General features: G+C 38.5%; 1 protein-coding gene across 4 annotated transcripts in view; it reads right to left on the minus strand.

Moving 5' to 3' along the window:
- LOC133081392 (teneurin-3) overlaps positions 1–19,223 on the minus strand; it is a 319,076-nt gene that overhangs the window by 120,977 nt on the left and 178,876 nt on the right. For all 4 annotated transcript variants that reach the window (XM_061177486.1, XM_061177487.1, XM_061177485.1 and 1 more), the window contains one exon: positions 16,761–16,883. In XM_061177486.1, the coding sequence (XP_061033469.1) occupies positions 16,761–16,883 (123 nt within the window). The remainder of the gene's footprint in view (positions 1–16,760; positions 16,884–19,223) is intronic.

The following is a 19,223-nucleotide window of genomic DNA, read 5'->3' on the forward strand; positions in this document are numbered from 1 at the left end:
TATAACAAAGGATAACAGGAACAGAATTGATACTGAACCTTGCTTTGCTTTTGTAATAAGTAATATTCATCAGTGAATACATAAACTATTTGAAAAAGTCCCCATTCATCTCATTCAGAGGTATTTTTAATACATTTTCACTTTTTATATTTAATAATTATCAAAATGCTCAACATATTTATATCATAATTAGGTTGATTTCATCCAAATATGTACAACTAATAATTGTAAACAAAAATTCAGTACAGAATAAAACGGATTTTTAAAAACACTTAAGAGTATTATGGTTGCAGGAAATAAAATTCAATTTATTTATTTATTTATGGTTTTGAATTTTATTTTATTTATTGATTTTTTATACAGCAGGTTCTTATTAGTTATCCATTTTATACATATTAGTGTATACATGTCAATCCCAATCTCCCAATTCATTCCATCACCACCCCCCTGCCACTTTCCCCCCTTGGTGTCCATACGTTTGTTCTCTACATCTGTGTTAAAATTCAATTTAAATTTGTATACATATTTCGTTTTAGAGGCACAAGAACAAAGTAGTTTGAAGATCACTGAAGATCACTGATCTATTCTAGCCTTTCCTATGAAATGTGAATCTCATTTTTAAGTGCCTATCAATGTCTTTTGCTTCAAATTATTACACTATTTAGAATGGATTTATTTTGAATTAAAGTCTCAGAATGTGTCTTTTCTAAAAGGTAGATGCTGACCTGACCCTGTCATTATAATCAGTGATGTAGAGATATAAGGACATCACAGATTTTTCTCCGCTTAAATCCATGGAACTGGCAGCTAACATCAGTACAACATTCCTGCTAAAAAGCCTCTATTTGAATGTCAGGAGGCTAGAGTTTTGTGAAGGGGCTTTGTCTTTTTAAATTCTGCATTGTTGCTTTTCAAGTCTTGGCCCTCCTCTAATTTGGCCAAGTCAAGTGTGGTCATTCCTGTTAGCATTTTCAAATGCTCTTTATTGACTGTAAACACACCTGGAAGTCAGCCAGCCATTGACACCATTTGATAAACTTGTAAATACTTGGACCTCTTCCTCTGAAGCTCATCAGTCCTCCTAGATAAAAGCCTGGAAACAGATGTCTTTCATCATGTCCTGAATTCCAGAAAACTTTGGCTTCAGAGGAAATAAAAGGAGGGCCAGTTTTAGTGCTCTCCATCCTCCCTTACTGAGATCACTCCATCCTTAAGCCCCCAGAGTCTGAACCTGGGAATGATCATAGGAAACACTAAGGTTGTCTGTAGGTTTTACTAAGAGAAAAAGGAGGAAAGATGGAGGAAAAAATAGACAGGGCAACAGAGTGCCCTGTAGTTATTCTAAACTCAAAGCGTGTGGGTTAGGAATCAAACCAATTAAAGCCTTCACAGTAAGAGTGAGATGTACCACATCTTCAAACACAATAAAGTATCATCTTGAAGATTTTTTTTTCAACTTGTCCTGTTGTGCCTCAATGTGGGAGCCACTAGCCGTCTTCTCACCTACTAGCTGTGACTTTTCCTTTCATCAGTAAGTACGTGTCACAAGTCTTAATGTCTTAAAATACAGTTGTCAGAGCGTGAAAACATAAAGAGACTGAGTACCACCAAGCTATTGTTATTCCTCTCCTTCTTATGTGATGCCCAGTTTATATAAAAGCACATCAGTAAAGTGGCATTTTTCAGATAATGCCTTAAAAAAAGAACTCTGTACTCTGAGATATTTTATGAATAATAGTTTACCAATCCTAGATTTTATAATGACAAAACAGAGTAGTATTTAAAATCATACCGGTAATTAGGAGGTTTGGTATGTTTGAAAATTATTTTGTGATATCAGAAAACAAACCAAAGTTAAAAAATACTGCATTTTTTGGTCATAGATATCACGAATTTGCTGCCTGTACATCATATGAGTAAACCAGCCTATAATGATTAAAATGGAAAGGCAGAAAATAAATCCAACTGTGAAAGTCTAACTCAACTGCTGACAAAGGTAAATGATAATATCATTTTAAGTCCCACAGAGGCACTAATAATTAAGACGTCAGGAAGCAAGGTTGGGCATTTATAGACAATCAATAGCCCACCCTCCAATTTGATGACCTAACCTTGGATTCATACCCTGACTTTGAGATCTCTGAGAGAACATATCTTTTTATAAACAACCACATGCCATAACTTAACATTGTGGATACAGAGTGTTACATCAGAAGCTAAGTGAATTAAAACACTACCTTGCAAACATAGTTTAATGGACAAAATCAATATAGCACCTAATTAAGGAACTATTATACAATGCAACAACATAAATACTCTATACAATATTGAATAAAACTCAATGCTCCTGCAGCCCTGTTAGCTCTATTTCTTCAATTCTCAGGCAATCTTTAACTTGCTATAAAATCTAATTATCTGAAATTGGCTAGTATTTGAGAAAAGTCATACATGCTGAATAACAATGAAAAATTAAAAAGCAATTTGAATTATTTTGTTTAAAGAGGATGAATCACGTATATGTAGTTTTTCAATCTGTACTCATATCAAAGGAGTATTTTTGTTGTTGAGATTTAATTGACATACAACATTATATTAGTTTCAGACGTACAACATAATGACTCGTTATTTGTATATATTGTGAAATGATCACCACGGATAACTCTACTATACATAGTTACCATTTTTTTCAAGTGTGATGAGAACTTTTAAGATCTACTCTCTCACAGCTTTCAAATACACGATACAGTTTTGTTAACTGTGGTCACCATGCTGTACATTATATCCCATGATTTATTTATTTTAAAACTGGAAGTTTTAAAATAAATTTCTTTCTTTCTTTCTTTCTTTTTTTTTTTTGATTGGAGAAGTCATTTGCTAGAGTTACACTAACCAAAATTTATGGCCTGCATTTTGTCTTATATTATCCCAAATTATCCTATGCTGAATTTTAGCATTTGTCTTATTGCTCCTTTCCAATAAAGCTAGTGTGAAATGTCCTGCCATGGTATCCTCTACTTTTCCTTACTGTGCATTTTCTAATTCATTGGAATTGCTTGCTTGAATCCTGTCTTGCCTAGTAATTCACACGCTCTGGGAACAACAAATGTGACTGTCTTTTTTTCTCACTGCTATGTTCTCAGAACCTTGCTCTGTGCATGGCACATAATATTATATGCTCAATAAATAAATGCAGAATGAATGAATACTATGCATTCAAAGGAGGATTAAGGAATAGATTTCTTCATAAAATCCAAATAACTAAAAATATAAATAACTAATGATAGGTATTCCTAATATTGCTTTAGAGGATATTTTGATGCTGATTTAAGGATCTACATTCTTCAGAATTTTGCTACAAATATAAGTACGTAATCTTGAATTGCAAAAAAAAGAGTGAAGTAATAGTTACTGACATGTATCACCTACTTATCATGTTCCAATCACTGCTTGGCCCCCTACATGCATTAAATGATTTTAACCTCACTACTACCCTATGAAGAAACAGGAGGTTAAAGAAGGTAATTTGCTTAAAGCCACCCAACAAGTGCACAGCTTTAATCCTTAATCACTCTGCTATACCAACATTTGCTTTGTGTACAGTTAATGCAAGGCACTGTGTTGGGCCCTTTATAGCATTTAGTCATCCTATTTTCATTCACTCATTGGACAATACTTATTGAGCATCCATTACATGCCTATAACTGTGCTGACAGCTTTGAACAGAGAGGTGGAAAAATAGTGTGCCTTACACTCTAGCAAAGAAGACACATATTAAATAGTAATGGTGATAACCACTAACATTTTTCAAGCATTTACTATGTACTGTACACCATTTTAAGTATTTACAATGACTATTCAAGACCATTCTAATTGATGAGAAAGCTTAAGCACAAAGACGCTATACAGTAACTTGTCCCAAGTATCAAAGGCATTAATAATGATCAGAACTATTGTAGGATGTGAAACCAGGTGGTTTGGCTCAAGACCCTATAACCTTTAACTCTCTGCTCTATTGTTTCTATGCTATAGTATGGTGTGACGAACAGCCAGATTGTGGAGAACCTTGTTAAGTCGTCTAAAGGCATTTGACCAGAATCTAGATCACGGAAGGGTGTCAAGTAGGGTACTGATACTTCAAATCTGTATTTGAAGAATGGATGAGCAAGTCTAGAGATATATATCCCAGACAGAAGGTGGCTTCTATAATCCAGGTGAGAGTTGACGGGATCCAGGAGATATTTTGGAGTTAGAATTGACAGGACTTGATGACTGATTGCACAGGGGAGCTGAGAGAGCAGGAGAAGTCAGGCATGACCCCTAAGCTTCTGGCCCAGGTAACTAGGTGAATGATGATGCCATTTCCTGATACAGAAAGAAAGGCAAATTTGGAAAGAAAGATGATGGGCCAGTTGTGTTTTCCAAAGATGGCCACAACATCTCCCATCCCACATGTCCTTATGCAATGTGTTCCCACCATTTCCCCAGTCAAGAGTGGGGTTTAATTCTCCATCTCATGAATCTGGGCTGATCTTACTGACTTTCTTGACCAACCAGATATGATGGAAGTGACATCCCGGAATGTCCAATATTCTTCTAGGTCATAAGAAGCCTTGTAACTTCTGTCTGGGTCTCTTGGAATGCTCCCTCTGGGGACACTCCTCTTCAGAACTTGTGCTCTGAGAAGCCCAAGCCAAGTGGAAGGCCATGTTTAGACGTTCCAGTCGACAGACAGCATCAACTGCTAGCCCTGTGAGCGGGCTACCTTGAGTTTCAGTTTAGTGGAGCTTTCAAACAGACCAAGCAACATCTGAAAGCAATTTCATGAGCGACCCAAGCAAAAAACCAAAAATTGCCCAGTTAATCCACAGAACCATGAGAGATGATAACAAACTGTTCTTTTAAGCCACTGGATTTTGATGTGGCTTGTTAGGCAGTAATAGATAACCAAATTAGTTGTTGGGTTCAGTTTTAGACACATGGAGTTTGAGATGCCTGGAAGACACCCAAGTGGGGATGTTCTAAAGATACTTGGATAGATTCTTCATAGTTGATGTCTGGAGCTCCAAGACAGAGAAATCCAGGCTGCACTTATTGATTTGGGAGCACAAAGAATGTAACATAACACATAGCACACGGAACGTAAATGAAGTCAGGAGAATGGATATGAGGACCCAGAGAGATTATATTCTGAGTGACGGCAATGTCTGGGGATCGGATAGAGGAAGATGAGTCAACTAAACGAACTGAGAAGTCACTGCCAAAAAATCAGGAAGAAAGTGGAAATGGTATCACAGAAGCTAAGGAAAAGGATATTTCAATCAGGAGTGATAGGTTACCTATTAAATGCTACCAAGAGCTCAAATGTGATAAAGAGCGTAGAGTATCAATTGATGCTATTGGCAGGACAACCGATAAGTCAGGAAGACATCCGTGTCTGTGAGTGATGGTGGCAGAGGACAGTCATGAGGAAGGAGCCTGAAGAAGCCACACTGTCACAGGAGTAAGTGGAAGGTGAAGACAGGACTTCACGGTGAATATACACACCGTGTTCCAGAAGGCTGGCTACACGGGGAGAAGAGAAAGATGGGGTAGGGCAGGAGTAGGAGGCAGACTCAAGGATTTCTTTTTTTAAGACTTGAGAGACTTGGGAATGTTCAAATGTTGATTGGAAGGTGCCAGTCAGTTGAGAGAGGAAATTCTGAAGTACAGAATGGGATCAAGAGCACTCTTGGAAAGACTGGTAAGAAAAGGATGGAAAGACAGATCTAGATACACATAGGAATGGAGCTCTGTTTACAGGAAATTAAGGTTTCTGTTTTTTTTGCTGAATAGAACACAAGGTCATCTGCTGGGAGCTGAGGGATTGAAGCTTTGAGGATAGTAGGAGAGTCGGAAATAACCGTTGAGACGCGTGGGGAGAGAGCTTGCAAGGGAAACATGGAAGGGCTGCCAGACTGTTGAAGCCGATCAGCCAAGAGACAGGCATTACTCCCTCTTTACGTAGAGGAAATTGAGGCTCAAAGAGGTTGAGTAACTTGCTTAAGGTTACAGAGTAAACAGATGAAAGAGGCAGGATTTGAATACAGGGCTGCGCGATGCTCTCCAGCACGTTAGGCTAAGCGAATTCCTCGATCCAGCGGAATAATCTTAGTTTCTGGAAAGAGACTGGTGTTTGAACTAAAAACTCCATCCTTGAGAGGGAGGGGCAAGATGGCGGAAGAGTAAGACGCGGAGATCACCTTCCTCCCCACAGATACATGAGAAATACATCTACACGTGGAACTGCTCCTACAGAACACCCACTGAACGCTGGCAGAAGACGTCAGACCTCCCAAAAGGCAAGAAAATCGCCACGTACTTGGGTAGGACAAAAGAAAAAAGAAATAACAGAGACAAAAGAATAGGGACGGGACCTGCACCAGTGGGAGGGAGCCGTGAAGGAGGAAAGGTTTCCACACACTAGGAGCCCCTTCGCGGGCAGAGACTGCGGGTGGCAGAGGGGGGAAGCTTCGGAGCCACGGAGGAGAGCGCAGCCACAGTGGTGCGGAGGGCAAAGCGGAGATTCCCGCACAGAGGAGCGGCGCCGAGCAGCACTCACCAGCCCGAGAGGCTTGTCTGCTCAGCCGCCGGGGCAGGCGGGGCCTGGGAGCTGGGGCTCGGGCTTCGGTGCTAACCCGGGGGGGGGGGGAGTCCGGGAAAAAGACTGCAGCTGCCGAAGAGGCAAGAGACTTTTTCTTGCCTCTTTGTTTCGCGGCGCGCAAGGAGAGGGGATTCACAGCGCCGCCTAAACGAGCTCCAGAGACGGGCGCGAGCCGCGGCCATCAGCGCGGACCCCAGAGACGGGCATGAGACGCTAAGGCTGCTGCTGCCGCCACCAAGAAGCCTGTGTGCGAGCACAGGTCACTCTCCACACCGCCCCTCCCGGGAGCCGGTGCAGCCCGCCACCGCCAGGCTCCCGTGATCCGGGGACAACTTCCCCGGGAGAGCGCACGGCGCGCCTCGGGCTGCTGCAACGTCACGCCGGCCTCTGCCGCCGCAGGCTCGCCCCGCCTCCTCCGTACCGCTCCCTCCCCCCGGCCTGACTGAGCCAGAGCCCCCGAAGCAGCTGCTCCTTTAACCCCGTTCTGTCTGGGCGGGGAACAGACGCCCTCAGGCGACCTACACGCAGAGGCGGGTCCACATCCAAAGCTGAACCCCGGGAGCTGTACGAACAAAGAAGAGAAAGGGAAATCTCTCCCAGCAGCCTCAGAAGCAGCGGATTAAAGCTCCACAAACAATTTGATGTGCCTCCATCTGTGGAATACCTGAATAGACAACGAATCATCCCAAATTGAGGAGGTGGACTTTGGGAGCAGGATATATTAACTTTTCCCCTTTTCCTTTTTTTGTGAGTGTATATGTGTATGCTTCTGGGTGAGATTTTGTCTGTATAGCTTTGCTCTCACCCTTAGTCCTAGGGTTAGGTCCGTCTGTGTTTTTTTTTTTTTTTTTTTTTCCTTAAAAAAAATTTTTTTTCCCCTAATAAATGTTTTCTTAATAATTTTTTTCCTTATTTTCTATTTTTAAAAAATTTAAAAAAAATTTTTTAGTAAGTTTTTTCATATTTTTTATCTTAAAAAAATTAAAAAAATTTTTTCTTAATAAATTTTTTCTTAATAATTTTTTTCTTATTTTTAGTATAAAAAATTAATAAATCTATTTTTAAAAATTAAAAAAAATTTTTCTCTTAATAAATTTATTCTTAATAATTTTTTTTCTTATTTTTTATTATAATTGCTTTATTTTATTTTATTTTATCCTCTTTCTTTCTTTCTTTCCATTTTTTCTCCCTTTTATTCTGAGCCATGTGGATGAAAGGCTCTTGGTGCTCCAGCCAGGCATCAGGGCTGTGCCTCTGAGGTGGGAGAGCCAACTTCAGGATACTGGTCCACAAGAGACCTCCCAGCTCCACGTAATACCAAACGGCGAAAATCTCTCAGAGATCTCCATCTCAACATCAAGACCCAGCTTCACTCAACGACCAGCAAGCTACAGTGCTGGATACCCTATGCCAAACAACTAGCAAGACAGGAACACAGCCCCATCCATTAACAGAGAGGCTGCCTAAAATCATAATAAGGCCACAGACACCCCAAAACACACCACCAGACGTGGACGAGCCCACCAGAAAGACAACATCCAGCCTCATCCACCAGAACACAGGCACTAGTTCCCTCCACCAGGAAACCTACACAACCCACTGAACCAACCTTAGCCACTGGGGACAGATACCAAAAACAATGGGAACTACGAACCTGTAGCCTGTGAAAAGGAGACCCCAAACACAGTAAGATAAGCAAAATGAGAAGACAAAAAAACACACAGCAGATGAAGGAGCAGGGTCAAAACACACCAGACCTAACAAATGAAGAGGAAATAGGTAGTCTACCTGAAAAAGAATTCAGAATAATGATAGTAAGGATGATCCAAAATCTTGGAAATAGAATAGACAAAATGCAAGAAACATTTAACAAGGACGTAGAAGAACTAAAGAGGAACCAAGCAACGATGAAAAGCACAATAAATGAAATTAAAAATACTCTAGATGGGATCAATAGCAGAATAACTGAGGCAGAAGAACGGATAAGTGACCTGGAAGATAAAATGGTGGAAATAACTACTGCAGAGCAGAATAAAGAAAAAAGAATGAAAAGAACTGAGGACAGTCTCAGAGACCTCTGGGACAACATTAAACGCACCAACATTCGAATTATAGGGGTCCCAGAAGAAGAAGAGAAAAAGAAAGGGACTGAGAAAATATTTGAAGAGATTATAGTTGAAAACTTCCCTAATATGGGAAAGGAAATAGTTAATCAAGTCCTGGAAGCACAGAGAGTCCCATACAGGATAAATCCAAGGAGAAACACACCAAGACACATATTAATCAAACTATCAAAAATTAAATATAAAGAAAACATATTAAAAGCAGCAAGGGAAAAACAACAAATAACACACAAGGGCATCCCCATAAGGTTAACAGCTGATCTTTCAGCAGAAACTCTGCAAGCCAGAAGGGAGTGGCAGGATATACTTAAAGTGATGAAGGAGAAAAACCTACAACCAAGATTACTCTACCCAGCAAGGATCTCATTCAGATTTGATGGAGAAATTAAAACCTTTACAGACAAGCAAAAGCTGAGAGAGTTCAGCACCACCAAACCAGCTTTACAACAAATGCTAAAGGAACTTCTCTAGGCAAGAAACACAAGAGAAGGAAAACACCTACAATAACAAACCCAAAACATTTAAGAAAATGGGAATAGGAACATACATATCGATAACTACCTTAAATGTAAATGGATTAAATGCTCCCACCAAAAGACACAGACTGGCTGAATGGATACAAAAACAAGACCCATATATATACTGTCTACAAGAGACCCACTTCAGACCTAGAGACACATACAGACTGAAAGTGAGGGGATGGAAAAAGATATTCCATGCAAATGGAAATCAAAAGAAAGCTGGAGTAGCAATTCTCATATCAGACAAAATAGACTTCAAAATAAAGACTATTACAAGAGACAAAGAAGGACACTATATAATGATCAAGGGATCGATCCAAGAGGAAGGTATAACAATTGTAAATATTTATGCACCCAACATAGGAGCACCTCAATACATAAGGCAAATACTAACAGCCATAAAAGGGGAAATCGACAGCAACACAATCATAGTAGGGGACTTTAACACCCCACTTTCACCAATGGACAGATCATCCAAAATGAAAATCAATAAGGAAACACAAGCTTTAAATGATACATTAAACAAGATGGACTTAATTGATATTTATAGGACATTCCACCCAAAAACAACAGAATACACATTTTTCTCAAGTGCTCATGGAACATTCTCCAGGATAGATCATATCTTGGGTCACAAATCAAGCCTTGGTAAATTTTAAAAAATTGAAATCGTATCAAGTATCTTTTCCGACCACAACGCTATGAGACTAGATATCAATTACAGGAAAAGATCTGTAAAAAATACAAACACGTGGAGGCTACACAATACACTACTTAATAACGAAGTGATCACTGAAGAAATCAAAGGGGAAATCAAAAAATACCTAGAAACAAATGACAATGGAGACACGACGATCCAAAACCTATGGGATGCAGCAAAAGCAGTTCTAAGAGGGAAGTTTATAGCAATACAAGCCTACCTCAAGAAACAGGAAACATCTCGAATAAACAACCTAACCTTGCACCTTAAGCAATTAGAGAAAGAAGAACAAAAAAACCCCAAAGCTAGCAGAAGGAAAGAAATCATAAAGATCAGATCAGAAATAAATGAAAAAGAAATGAAGGAAACAATAGCAAAAATCAATGAAACTAAAAGCTGGTTCTTTGAGAAGATAAACAAAATTGATAAACCATTAGCCAGACTCATCAAGAGAAAAAGGGAGAAGACTCAAATTAATAGAATTAGAAATGAAAAAGGAGAAGTAACCACTGACACTGCAGAAATACAAACGATCATGAGAGATTACTACAAGCAACTCTATGCCAATAAAATGGACAACCTGGAAGAAATGGACAGATTCTTAGAAATGCACAACCTGCCAAGACTGAACCAGGAAGAAATAGAAAATATGAACAGACCAATCACAAGCACTGAAATTGAAACTGGGATTAAGAATCTTCCAACACACAAAAGCCCAGGACCAGATGGCTTCACAGGCGAATTCTATCAAACATTTAGAGAAGAGCTAACACCTATCCTTCTCAAACTCTTCCAAAATATTGCAGAGGGAGGAACACTCCCCAACTCATTCTACGAGGCCACCATCACCCTGATACCAAAACCAGACAAAGATGTCACAAAGAAAGAAAACTACAGGCCAATATCACTGATGAACATAGATGCAAAAATCCTCAACAAAATACTAGCAAACAGAATCCAACAGCACATTAAAAGGATTATACACCATGATCAAGTGGGGTTTATTCCAGGAATGCAAGGATTCTTCAATATACGCAAATCAATCAACGTGATACATCATATTAACAAATTGAAGGAGAAAAACCATATGATCATCTCAATAGATGCAGAGAAAGCTTTCGACAAAATTCAACACCCATTTATGATAAAAGTCCTACAGAAAGTAGGCATAGTGGGAACTTTCCTCAACATAATAAAGGCCGTATATGACAAACCCACAGCCAACATTGTCCTCAATGGTGAAAAACTGAAACCATTTCCACTAAGATCAGGAACAAGACAAGGTTGCCCTCTCTCACCACTATTATTCAACATAGTTTTGGAAGTGTTAGCCACAGCAATCAGAGAAGAAAAAGAAATAAAAGGAATCCAAATCAGAAAAGAAGAAGTAAAGCTGTCACTGTTTGCAGATGACATGATACTATACATAGAGAATCCAAAAGATGCTACCAGAAAACTACTAGAGCTAATCAATGAATTTGGTAAAGTAGCAGGATACAAAATTAATGCACAGAAATCTCTTGCATTCCTGTATACTAATGATGAAAAATCTGAAAGTGAAATTAAGAAAACACTCCCGTTTACCATTGCAACAAAAAGAATAAAATATCTAGGAATAAACCTACCTAAGGAGACAAAAGACCTGTATGCAGAAAATTATAGGACACTGATGAAAGAAATTAAAGATGATACAAAAAGATGGAGAGATATACCATGTTCTTGGATTGGAAGAATCAACATTGTGAAAATGACTCTGCTACCCAAAGCAATCTACAGATTCAATGCAATCTCTATCAAACTACCACTGACATTTTTCACAGAACTAGAACAAAAAATTTCACAATTTGTATGGAAACACAAAAGACCCCGAATAGCCAAAGCAATCTTGAGAACGAAAAATGGAGCTGGAGGAATCAGGCTCCCTGACTTCAGACTATATTACAAAGCTACAGTAATTAAGACAGTTTGGTACTGGCACAAAAACAGAAATATAGATCAATGGAACAGGATAGAAAGCCCAGAGATAAGCCCACGCACATATGGTCACCTTATCTTTGATAAAGGAGGCAAGCATATACAGTGGAGAAAAGACAGCCTCTTCAATAAGTGGTGCTGGGAAAATTGGACAGGTACATGTAAAAGTATGAAAGTAGAACACTCCCTGACACCATACACAAAAATAAACTCAAAATGGATTAAAGACCTAAGTGTAAGGCCAGAGACTATCAAACTCTTAGAGGAAAACATAGGCAGAACACTCTATGACATAAATCACAGCAAGATCCTTTTTGACCCAGGTCCTAGAGAAATGGAAATAAAAACACAAATAAACAAATGGGACCTAATGAAACTTAAAAGCTTTTGCACAGCAAAGGAAACCATAAACAAGACCAAAAGACAACCCTCAGAATGGGAGAAAATATTTGCAAATGAAGCAACTGACAAAGGATTAATCTCCAAGATTTACAAGCAGCTCATGCAGCTCAATAACAAAAAAACAAACAACCCAATCCAAAAATGGGCAGAAGACCTAAATAGACATTTCTCCAAAGAAGATATACAGATTGCCAACAGACACATGAAAGAATGCTCAACATCATTAATCATTAGAGAAATGCAAATCAAAACTACAATGAGGTATCATCTCACACCGGTCAGAATGGCCATCATCAAAAAATCTAGAAACAATAAATGCTGGAGAGGGTGTGGAGAAAAGGGAACACTCTTGCACTGTTGGTGGGAATGTAAATTGATACAGCCACTATGGAGAACAGTATGGAGGTTCCTTAAAAAACTAAAAATAGAACTACCATATGACCCAGCAATCCCACTACTGGGCATATACCCTGAGAAAACCATAATTCAGAAAGAGTCATGTACCAAAATATTCATTGCAGCTCTGTTTACAATAGCCAGGACATGGAAGCAACCTAGGTGTCCATCATCGGATGAATGGATAAAGAAGATGTGGCACATATATACAATGGAATATTACTCAGCCATAAAAAGAAATGAAATGGAGGTGTTTGTAATGAGGTGGATGGAGTTAGAGTCTGTCATACAGAGTGAAGTAAGTCAGAAAGAGAAAAAGAAATACAGTATGCTAACACATATATATGGAATCTAAGGAAAAAAAAAAAAGGTCATGAAGAACCTAGTGACAAGATGGGAATAAAGACACAGACCTACCAGAGAATGGACTTGACGATATGGGGAGGGGGAGGGGTGAGATGTGACAGGGTGAGAGAGTGTCATGGACATATATACACTACCAAATGTAAAATAGATAGCTAGTGGGAAGCAGCCGCATAGCACAGGGAGATCAGCTCGGTGCTTTGTGACCACCTAGAGGGGTGGGATAGGGAGGGTGGGAGGGAGGGAGATGCAAGAGGGAAGAGATATGGGAACATATGTATATGTATAACTGATTCACTTTGTTATAAAGCAGAAGCTAACACACCATTGTAAAGCAATTATACTTCAATAAAGATGTTTAAAAAAAAAAAAAAAAAAAAAAAAAACTCCATCCTTGCCTCTCTATTCACATTGCCCACTTCCATCAGTTTTGCCTGAGACATCACATTTGACATCTCATCTCTAAAATCTGTAGTCAAAGAAGGTCTCAGGAATAATCAGGAAAGAATCATGGCATGTAATAGAAACTCTTCTTTTAAATACTAAATACCATTTAGAAGCTTTGGTTCAGTATTCACTTAAAAGCGAGCAGGGAGTTTAGCACCATGATTGTTAGCACCATGACTGTTCCTTAGAATTGTATTTATAAAATAAGAATAAAACAGGACGGCATAAAGAAAAGTATTGCATTTAGAAGCCATGAAGTAATTTCCCCATCATGCTTAGCACGGTTAAGTCTCCCAGTGAGCTTCGTTCAGAATTGCAAGAATTTCTTAAGGGTTATAATCTCCTAGAGTTTCTAGAGATGATGTGATCTGGTTCTCTGCACAGTTTATAAAACTGAAGTAGTAGATGATGGTGCATGGTCTCTGCCGGTTTATCAGGGATGCTTAAAAGCAGTGTTTTTAAGGTACCTCCCTTCTTGCAAATACAGTCCCCTCCTGCCCCCTGCACTCCAGGTCTATAAGTATTTAAGAGATACATACCCAGAACCTTTACTTGGAAAAACGAAAATAAGAATTCCTTACCAATTTAGGGTTTTTCGGGCTACTGGAAAAATAATAAAGACAACAAGTGAGACTATTATTTAGGTCACACTTTGGACAAAGTCTGAGCCCCGAGATAGCCTTCTTTCCATAAAGAGAAATCCCTACGAATGCCCCTGTCCGGTTGGCAGGCTGCAGGATCCGTTCTTCCCCAGTACATCTAACTCATTCTGGGGCAGCTGTCATCTCCTCCTTATGTGGGAGGCTAGGAAGATGGTCCTTCACTTACACGCATACAGTAAGTCCCCTACATATGAACCTTCATGTTGTGAACTTTCAAAGACGCGGATGTGCATCTGGTTCCAGCGAGGAACCAGAACCTGTGCCATCAAGGTCAGGCGTGAGTGAAATTGCAGCTCGCCCTCCGTCCCCTATGGCTGACGATCCCTCAGCTCTACCATCTCCCACCTCCTCTCCCTCCTCCAGGCAGTAACTCTCCTTGCCTGTTCACTGGATGCCAGCCCCTGGATGCCAGCTGTTGTACTGGACTACTGTACTTTCCAAGGTACTGTACTGTAAGATTAAAAATGTTTTCTTTATTTTTTGCGTTTGTTTTTTTATGTATTATTTGTGTCAAAAGTATTATAAACCTATTACAGTACGGTACTATATAGCCGACTGTGTAAGCTGGGTACCTAGGCTAACTTTGTTAGACTTACGAACAAATTGGACTTACGAACGCGCTCTTGGAACGGAACTCGTTCGTATGTAGGGGACTTACTGTATACAGTTGCTCTACTGGCACCTGCCAACTGCACCCCGTGCGTTCTGTGATCACATGGGGAGTTCAGTCCCTCTTAGGGGAGCGGACCTTCAGAGCCGTGTTTTTGAAACTGTGGCCCACAATCCTTTGTAAATTGCAAAATTATCTGAGTGAGTTTCAGCTAGCATTTGTGATAAATGGGAAATTCAATAAAATAGAATAGAAAATCCCAAGAACCAGCACCGAGGCTGTGGGAGGGTCTCTGAAGCCACAGCTTTCTCAATATCACACATTTCAAGGGCTGTGACACTAATTGGCCACACTATTTTCATTCTGATCGTAATAAAAGGCTAGGATGTTGTAAAATAAACGAAACGTCTACAATAAGCATTTTTCTCTTTAGTCTGTAAAAGAGTTCCCTACATGTGTGGTTAAAAAGTGCCATTTGACCATTTTCATGGGAACAATCCACTTTAAAAGACAGTCTAAATTGCAATCTATATAAATCAAAAATACTCTTAATTTCTGTGTAGTTATGGATCTGTTCATGTGTGTGTTATCAGTGCATAAAAAATTAAACAGTTGTTTAAAGTAATTATATTTCACTTAATTGAAATTTCCCACCAACAGTTTTAATTAGGTAAGCTTTTCTTCACTCCTCTTTAATCCACTGTGCACTGACTTCCACTGTCACTGTCATCAGCCGCCAGATTATAGTTTTTTTGGAACATATAGCACTTTGTATCAAAAGACTCCATACAGGGGTGGGGTAGCGGTATTTATTATTTCTATGAAAATCTAATGTCTTATAAAATCTCTCAGCCTCCCCAAGAAGGAAGAGGAGTGTCATAAAGTATTATTGTTAAAGTAAAACAGAAGCTGGGAAAGCAAAGAACAAAAAAAATGGTAAAAGCATTAGTCACAGCCAATGGGTACATGTAAAATAGCAGCATATATATAAATACAAATAAATATATTATAGTATATCTAAATATATAATAGCTTCTTTCTAGTCTTGCAAAGAAACTAGCCACATGAGGATGAACATAATAGATGCCAAAGCAGAACAAAAATATACTAGATAAGAAGAAATAAAGAGGAAGAAGAGCCAGGGAAATGTTTAAAGGCAAAGGATATATTTCTCACGTGACAGAAAAAGGTGTCTAGATCTGGTTGCTTTGAGACATAAAGTATTATGACATTTTGCAAAAAGTCAGAGGATGCCAAATGCCAAGACATACATACAAGCACACACACATATATAAAAATAATAGACAGATATATAATATAAATATACTTACATATGTACATATTTTTCTGGGTGTTTATATTGAAAAAATGAAATACAGCATTCTCTAACCGCTTAAATTCCATTTTTAAACTCAGAGCCAATTGATTTGAAAGTCTGTTAGTTCAAAGTGTAAAGCTTTGAAGGTTTAAAGAAAGGGCAAGCAGAGGAAAGGTCAATAAATGAGAATCCTTTCATGTGTTTCGTATGTAAAAGCTTTTAAAACAAAATGAAGATAGTATTCCAACTCCACATACTAGCTGAACAAAGAAAGCTCAATACACCCAAGTAATATGAGATGATACACTGAATTATAATCTATTTGCAGACTAAAAATAAAACAAAATGCACACTCTCAGGAAGGAAAGGCAGAAAAGCTTAGCCATCGACTCAGAAGGCAGAACACTGTATTATTCCTATAATAAAAATGTGAAATTTCAATCCTTCAAGTAAATGAATAAAAGTCACTCATTAAAAGATAATATTTGTAATTCCGAAACCTTTTCCTTCTCCCATATAAAGCTGAATGTTACATGGGTAAAAATAAATTTATGGAAAAGAGATGTTAAAAGAAAAACACAGGACACATAATTCCTTCTCTTACCATTGTCACCAGAAGGTAATGATACAGTGTTCGTTGGCATGGTATCAGAATTCACTTTTCCATTCTCAAATGTGTCATTTTCAGTCTGCTGTAACTGCCAGTTGAGGCCAAAGAGATGCATTGCTGGGGGTAAAAAATACAAGTTGTTTAAAGGTCTGCTGCTTCTAGCTACAATATCAAATGGTATATATGTTTATAACAAGAGTCACATGTAAAGTTAAAAGTTCCATGTTCTGAAATACCAAAGATGATTGCATAATAAAAATTAGAAAACAAACAGTTCCTCAGTGCAACGTGGCAGCACTTTAGTAAAGATTTGATATTACTCAGTTAATTGGTACCGGGAAATTCTTAGGAGTGAATCATTATTTGTTCTGCTTTGTTCCAGTTCTACTCTTCACCATCATTTAAGGAAGCGGTAGTATGCTCTCTAGCAGTACTTGCCAGACTTACATGACTACAGGCCACTTGCACATGTACAACACTTTGTTGCAATATCTATAGGTTCTCAAGAGACATGATGCTATTCTCTTGGATTAAGGTAACAACTGGTCTCACAGACGAATGTGGTGCATGAAATGTTCAGAATGGATTCAGATGCACAAAATATAATAATATTTGAATGTTCTAAATTTAAGATAAATAATCTTCGAATTTATGACTTACAATTTAGCAAGAGCACAGATCAAGCAACATGCATATGTATCAGGTGATTTCATATAGAGTTTCTGTTGTGGGTTTGATAATCTTATAAACTGATACAAGTTTTGTAAATGTGTTTACTAATTTTCTTGATGTAAAATACTTAGAAAATAGGTAACTAGACCATATAATTATAAAGAGAAATGTAATATAATTTATCATTTTATATATTATTATTTATTAAAAATATTTAGAATAATAATTACTGTTGTATTAACCATTAACACGCAACATTCATTTGTGCTCTATAGAATATAGTTTAGGAATTAATCCCTAAGGAAGGCTAAGTATCCATGGGGAAACCCAGTGACTGTCATATTACTATGTCATGAAGGAGAATTTTTCAACATTATTTGACAGTATATATTCATTATACATGTTGGAACTTACCAGAGAGGTGGAGAAAGACGTAAGTGTTTAAAAAGTATTGTTAGAGACAGTATGGTAACAATCACTGTAAAAAGCCCTTATTCAATATCCAATATACAGTAACAAAACTAAGTTAGTACAGTGTAAAGAGGACAGGCTTTAGATGTAGTTGGATTTGGGTTCAACCTCAATCTAGGATTTAACCTTGGACAAATGATGTAATTTTTTTTTTAATAATTTTTTTTGTTTGTTTTTTTAGTTTTTTCTTTTATCTGAAAATATCTTTATTTCATTTTCATTCTTCACAGATGTTTTCACTAGTGTAGAATTCTGGATTGGCTTTTGTCTTCTTTGAGCACTTTTTTTTTTTTTCCTTGGCCGCGTTGGGTCTTCGTTGCTGCACGCGGGCTTTCTCTAGTTGCGGCGAGTGGGGGCTACTCTTCGTTGCAGTGCGCGGGCTTCTCATTGCGGTGGCTGCTCTTGTTGCGGAGGACGGGCTCTAGGCGTGCAGGCTTCAGTAGTTGTGGCATGCGGGCTCAGTAGTTGTGGCTCACGGGCTCTAAAGCGCAGGCTCAGTAGTTGTGGTGCACGGGCTTAGTTGCTCCGCGGCATGTGGGATCTTCCCGGACCAGAGATCGAACCCGTGTCCCCTGCACTGGCAGGCGGGTTCTTAACCACTGCGCCACCAGGGAAGTCCCAAATGATGTAATATTGTTAAACATTAGGTTTACTTACAAAACGAGGCTGGATAAACCTATCTTACTTAATTGATGTAAACTTTCTGGACAGTATACATTAAGGCACCTAGCAGGACAGTCCGTAGTATATAGGTCTTTTATTTATTTGTTTTCTACTCCAGGTTACTGAACCATTTGCAGTCACCTGACCAGACCATAGAACCTCTCAATAAATAGTCCCCTCTGTCTGCAATGCTCTCCACCCACTGCAAAATACCTCTTCTTCCCTCAGATGGTCGGTATCAACTTCTTGGGAAAGCACTCCCTGACTGGGTGAAGCATCTCTCCCAATATTGTCTGTGTATCTCATTTGCCTTATACAGTATTTGCTACCGAGTAGATCTCGATAAGGATCTGTCAAAGAAACAGACTGTATTTTCTAAGGTTCTAAAATGTCACACAATACTGTTGTGGATAAAAGTATAGTAATTTAAGGAAAAGTTAATAAATATAAGATATCTAAATATAAAACAAATACATAAATGCCTAAAAATGGAATGTTATATTATTAATAATGAATTAATGACTAGTCAGTGTTATGCTCTATGAAAAGTAGTTTTGTGAAAGTCCACTAGCACTATATATAATTGATTGACTTTTTTAAAAGAGTCAACAGCTTGGGGACATTCTATTACCAGTGTCACATTCTTTTGTT

Source organism: Eubalaena glacialis, chromosome 20 (assembly GCF_028564815.1).
Source record: "Eubalaena glacialis isolate mEubGla1 chromosome 20, mEubGla1.1.hap2.+ XY, whole genome shotgun sequence".
Taxonomy (NCBI): Eukaryota; Metazoa; Chordata; class Mammalia; order Artiodactyla; family Balaenidae; genus Eubalaena; species Eubalaena glacialis.